We start from the raw sequence: 5,901 nt of genomic DNA on the forward strand, positions 1-5,901 counted from the left end.
TCGCTCGAGCGGGGTGTCGAGCGCACATCGAGCGTTCGACGCTGCCTGATTTCGTTCAAGTGTCCTATCGAGCGCACATCGAGCGTTCGACTCTGCCTGATTTCGCTCGAGCGTCCTATGTCTCCGCTCGAGTGATCTTTGTTTTCCAGCAACCCGCTTGAGCTCACTGTCGAGTGGCAGTCGAGCGTTTGAATCTGCTTGAATTCGCTCGAGCGGCCAAAAGCCTTCGCTCGAGTGATCTTGTAAAATCTGCAGTCCGAAATTTTGCAAGCTATCACCGAGCTCTATTTATTTCAATTTTACATTGTATTTTCATTATACTATTTTTCAATAAAAGTTTAAACACTTGTTGCCGAGATATAAGTGCTAGCCTGAGCTAGTCTTGATTTTCATCATTCAACTATTCAAATCTTGGTGTTGCCTTGAGGTAACCCTAGATTCATTCACCCAACACGATCTTAAACAGTTGAGTGCGCGTGAGGCTTCCATCACAATACCTTAGTCTGTGGAGCTTGAATATGGTGCAGTTGATCTAGTCTTTTCATAAACAATTACATTCAAAAGCTTCCATGTTGATTTAAGGTACTATCTCTTGGGGATGGTGAAAGGATGTAATGGTTTTTAAGCTTTTTAGCAAGGTTTTCCAACCCATTTAGGTGGGATTTTGGAAAGGGTTTGGGTTCAAAGTTCTAGACCACCTAGGGATTGAGATAACATCGGATTGCACTTCTTGAGAACTGGAAGATGTTGGATTGTGCAACCCAGTTAGGCCTGTGATCTGAAACTCGAGACAGGATTCCAGTGAATCCTCCAAAGTTTGTGTGTCAGCCCTGACTACCAATTAAAACTGCATCTTAAGGGTTCAAGGATTTGTTGAAATTTCTAGTGAAAAGCACTAGAGTAAAGCAAACAACAATTTGTTGATATTTTAACTTGTAGGGTGATACTTATTCACAATTAATTCCCTTGGGCTTGTTTGGGAATAAATTTGATTTCAAAATTCTTATCTCATCTCATACAATTTTCTTTCCAAATATAATTCAAATACAAAATTTTCAAATTAATCATTACAACTTTCTCAAACTTTCAAAAAATAAAAATAAAAGCAATTCAACTTTTTAAAATAATCAAATAAAAATAATATTATAAAATAATATTTTAACTTTATAATATTTTTTATTCAATTTTTCTATCTTTTTCCAAAACTCAAAAAATACTTAAGTCAAATTATCTCACTACTACTCATAAACTATTTTACCGTTATTCACAAAATTCTTATCTCATCTCACTCCCCAAACGAGCCCTAAACTTTGTAACAAAATAATTTTTTTTTTTTCTAATTAAAACACATCAAAATCAAAGCAACTGTCCGATCAAATTTTTTAAAAATCAATCATTTTTATCTGGTAGTTGTATAAAATTTGTCTAATAGCAATGACTGCCTTTATCATTTTTGGTTGGACTTAAGTTTGGTAGTAACTGCCCACTTGTGACAGCACAACATCGACCATGAATAGGATGGAAGGCAGTTAGAGCTAAGGGTGCCAACTGGTAAGGGTGACCATCCATTTAGATCTCGGATCGGACGGAATGCATCACTTCCGACATTTACGTCTAGGTTTGGGACAGGGAAAAGTTAACCAATCTGAATCTGATGACTCACAATGTTGAAAGATTATGAATTATTTGATCTGAGTTGAATTGAGTTGGCACCAGTGATTTACACTACGACATTTGGTAGATTTGACTACCAACTAATCACCCCATCTTGCATAAGTTTGACCTCAAGAATAACCGTGTTGATATTATGGGATAAAAGGTCATAAACGCACTAATTCTTCCTTGAATGATAATAACAAATAATAAACAAATTGCACATCATTGAATGGTGGTCGAAACCATTTAGCATAAAAGGAAGCCAATTTGGACTGTTATTTCTTAAATAATAATCACACAAATGAAATAGCTAAACAACAGCACAGGAAGAAACAAATTCTGTTGTTGCTGCAATTGATAGGAGCCTCAACAATGCATATATCCTAATCGATTACCCCAAACTAGTTTTATGAGCAGTTAATCAAATTTGGGGTATTTCCTTTATGTTCAACTCTTCCATTTACCTCAGAACTGTATTTGAGCTGAAGAGAAAGTTATCCTCTCCAGCAATGGTGGAATGCAGCCGTCCAGCTGCCCAACCATTGTTAATAACACGAACAGCAGCACGGGCTGGATCACCATTCACACGGCTTCCTTCTATCTGTTCATCAAATTCTGGAAGACCACATGCCTTTCTCTCTTTCCTTCTTCTCCTCTTCTCCTCTTGTTCTCTCCTCAGCCAACTCTCGACAGTTCTCTGCAAATCCAATCTCACCAGATAAGCACCAACTAAAGCAAGAAACTGTCGTCCGCAAGTCCAATCTCTCTCTCTCTCTCTCTCTCTCTCTCTCTCTCTCTCTCTCTCAATTCAATAATTGATATGAAATGCATCTTTAATATCTATTATAAGCGTGGAATTACTTTGAAGTTTGAAATCGAAAAACCTACCATTAATGACAATTTACTGATTTCCTTAACTTTTTCCATAGGCATAGCTATTTGCAACATCCCATGAGCCACATAAACCTGAAAAAATAATAGTTTTGACCCTGAGGAGAGGTAAAGACTAGTACAAATATTAGAAAAGAACCCTTAACGAGAAAAAATGGAACATGGACATACAATATGAGATGGCCAGTCCTCTAGACCATCAAATATATGTGTTGCATAGATGATTGTGGCACCTCGTTCTTCACACTCCTTTCTTAGAAACCTCAGAAGGTCAGCCCTTGCTAGTACATCAAGGTCGACTGTTATTTCATCCAGAAGAAGGACCTAGATAACCAAGAAGCCAAACTAAGATACATTTAGGAGATGAGATTATTTATTAAAAAAAAAACTAAGACATATCATGCATGATTATGAAGAACTTACCCATAATGAGCTGTGCATAAAGAGGAAAACAAGCTGTGCATGTGGGAAAATATTGTGGTTGTATTCAGATATCAATAAATTGTGGAAATACCTTGAATGGCTTGAGAAGACCCATACAAATTTGCACTCGTCTTCTCTGACCATCAGATGCTTTGTGCATTCTCCATGATAGATCAATATCAAGTACCTACATTATTAAGTAAACAAGTTCCATAAAGAAAACCCTGGCATTGGGCAACAGCACATTGTGAACTCAGAAATGCAATTTGCATTAAGTACTCTCTGAACACTAGCTACATCGTGCATCCTCAGAACAACAACTCTGACACCTGAATTTTTAACCCAACAAAACAGTATTTCTCAATCATGCAAAGTAAAATTACTGTCTCTATGATCTAGGCTACAAATATTTACAAAAAACAGCACTGAATGAAACTATTGACTTTTACACCCAAGCCAATAATATCAGAAGATTTATGGGCATAAATCTGACACAGGATCCCGTCCCACCTAACAGCTTGTATAACTGACCAAATTGAACATCGGGGGCAATTTTTTAGGAAGTTGTTCCATCACAATGAAAGAACACAGAGCATCATACCTTGATCAACTCAGCTCTTCTTTTCGGATCAATCCCTGCAACTCCATAGATCATTTTTTCTGCAGAAACATCCATTTGTATTGGAACCTCAAATCCTGCAAAAGCGACTTCTCGCCTCCACTGCAAAAGAATAATTCCCAAAGAAAACTAATTTAATCTGATTACAAGATGTTCTCCAACCTATCCAAGCAATGGTAACATAAAATTGCTGATCCCAATTGGGCATGTAAATTCAGGTTCAAATGAAATTATACATGAACATAATCGAGAAAGGATGGATGAAAGTTGGGAAAAATATAGGATTAAAAAATCTTGTATTTTTGGATCTTTGGAAACTTTGCCTGCATGTTCAAGTAAAATTTGTTATTTCGTGTAAAATTTAGTCTGTGCGTGTGTAATGGGAATTTGGATGAGTTTGATCCCAGATGGATTCATGAATTGCCTACATGTATCCAGTAAAAATTGTTATGCCAGATTTTCATTGAATTATCCCTGTGACAATCAAATAGATTTAGTATACTAACCAATCATGCACGTTTTCTTCAGTATCTATTTCAAAAGACTAAGAATGTCTAAGCAAAGCTCACAGGTCAAGCCACAAAACAGATTAATCAGATCTATCAAATAAACTAAAAAGAAAAAATACCAGCATATGTTTTATGGTGTAACACATGAATTTTCCAACACAATAACTAAATAAATGAAACACAAACCTCGCCACCAAGATAGCTGAGATCACCAGAAGATGTCAACGAGGTGTCATGAAAAGCCGATCTTCCAAGTACGCGTACCATATGGGGTTCCACCATGTGCTTCCCACCCAATATCTTCAGAATTGTAGTTTTCCCTATATTAACAATTAATAAACACACGCACAAACCATCAGAGTTTTCATTCAGAACTGTTCTAGTTAGGTTGCTAATAAATTAAGATGAGGGAAAAAATCTCTTGGGACTTTATTTTGATTTATTTTGCGCCGTCTACTGAACAACCAAATAGAGGCCAACGAAATTCTTCTTCCTGTGATAGAATATGACCATTTTGCATACGAACAATCATATTGGGGGTTCAATTTATCTCCATCTCATCGCCGATTAGACCCGTTGCATATTAACTACAGAATGGTATTGACTCAGTGATATAGCTTTGATTAAATTTCCTTCAGTTTTGTCAGCAACCGATGAATCAAACAACAGTTCTGAGCTAAGGATCGTAAATACAAGTATATTGCAGAGAAAACCCACTAAAATTTAACGATACGAAACATTAACCTTCGTTTAAAAAAATTTCCGCATTTTTGCATAAACCAAACGGAGAGAATAAGGAAAACAGAGTATGAAAAGAAAGCTCCGAAGGTGGAAAACAAAAGGAAGTGAAACGAACCAGCGCCATTGGATCCTACAAGGAGGCAGCGATGACCAGCGCGAAGGGTGAGAGAAAAGTCGTCAATAAGAGGAGTGGACCCCGGCGGAGGGTGGCCGTCGATTCCGGGGTACGTGAACCTCAAACCGTTGATCTCTATCGTTGCCTCGGGAGTTTCATCCACACCCATTGCTTCAGAGATTGAGTTCCAGAGAGAGAGAGAGAGAGAGAGTTATAGGGGGCGAAGTTGGGGGAGTTTGGTGACTCGGTGGGTAGGTGAGTAAGATGCAGAGAGAGGGAAGCGACCTCGGCGAGGCGTGGCGGGGTGACATTCACTTGTCAAAACACACAAGTGGATCCGATGCGTGTAATGCTTCCATCCACAGCTGAAGAAGTGAAGGACAAAGTCAAACTCTCGGTAGAAACTAGGATTTTTTGAAAATCAAATTATTAAAGACACAAAAGAGATTCCACGAACCGAATACAATAGTATACAACATTCTTTTTTCTTTTTTCTTTTAAGAAATTTATTTATTTATTTATTTAATTCGACTTCTTCATTTTGGGAAGGGAGCCTACCCAGGACTGTTCAACCAGATTCCAACCCGGAAATTCGAATATATCCAGACTTGGGTTAGATCCGAACCGAAACCCGAATTCATTCGGATTTTAAAAAATCCGGATTCCGGATTCCGGGTTGAACCCTTTTTTTTTTTTTTTTTTTTAAAGAAAAGTCTACATGTTGTTAATTTTTTTTTCAAAAATAATATTGGAAAGCGCTTCCCCCCCACCCCCAAAAAGCCTTTATTTTATTACAAATTTTTCATGAAATAATGTTGTTAATGTTGTTAACAAGCTTATAATTTTTTCTTATATAAAAGCCTATATAAAAACATATCTAAATGAAAAACTAATTGCGTACAACATTCCCGATGCAATCTACTACATGTTAGATTATTTGAACTAAT

General features: G+C 37.1%; 1 protein-coding gene across 1 annotated transcript; it reads right to left on the bottom strand.

The window, feature by feature from the left end:
• Positions 1 to 1,878: 1,878 nt before the first annotated feature.
• Positions 1,879 to 5,365, bottom strand: LOC122274250 (ABC transporter I family member 20-like). The gene is made up of 7 exons (XM_043083271.1): positions 4,955 to 5,365; positions 4,285 to 4,418; positions 3,572 to 3,691; positions 3,062 to 3,157; positions 2,719 to 2,871; positions 2,545 to 2,622; positions 1,879 to 2,353 (listed from the first exon to the last, which is right to left on the bottom strand). Exons 1-7 carry the CDS (start codon positions 5,121 to 5,123, stop codon positions 2,117 to 2,119), a joined length of 987 nt encoding a protein of 328 aa, XP_042939205.1. The 5' UTR covers positions 5,124 to 5,365; the 3' UTR covers positions 1,879 to 2,116.
• Positions 5,366 to 5,901: the final 536 nt, after the last annotated feature.

This window comes from Carya illinoinensis, chromosome 8 (genome assembly GCF_018687715.1).
Source record: "Carya illinoinensis cultivar Pawnee chromosome 8, C.illinoinensisPawnee_v1, whole genome shotgun sequence".
NCBI classification, from domain to species: domain Eukaryota; kingdom Viridiplantae; phylum Streptophyta; class Magnoliopsida; order Fagales; family Juglandaceae; genus Carya; species Carya illinoinensis.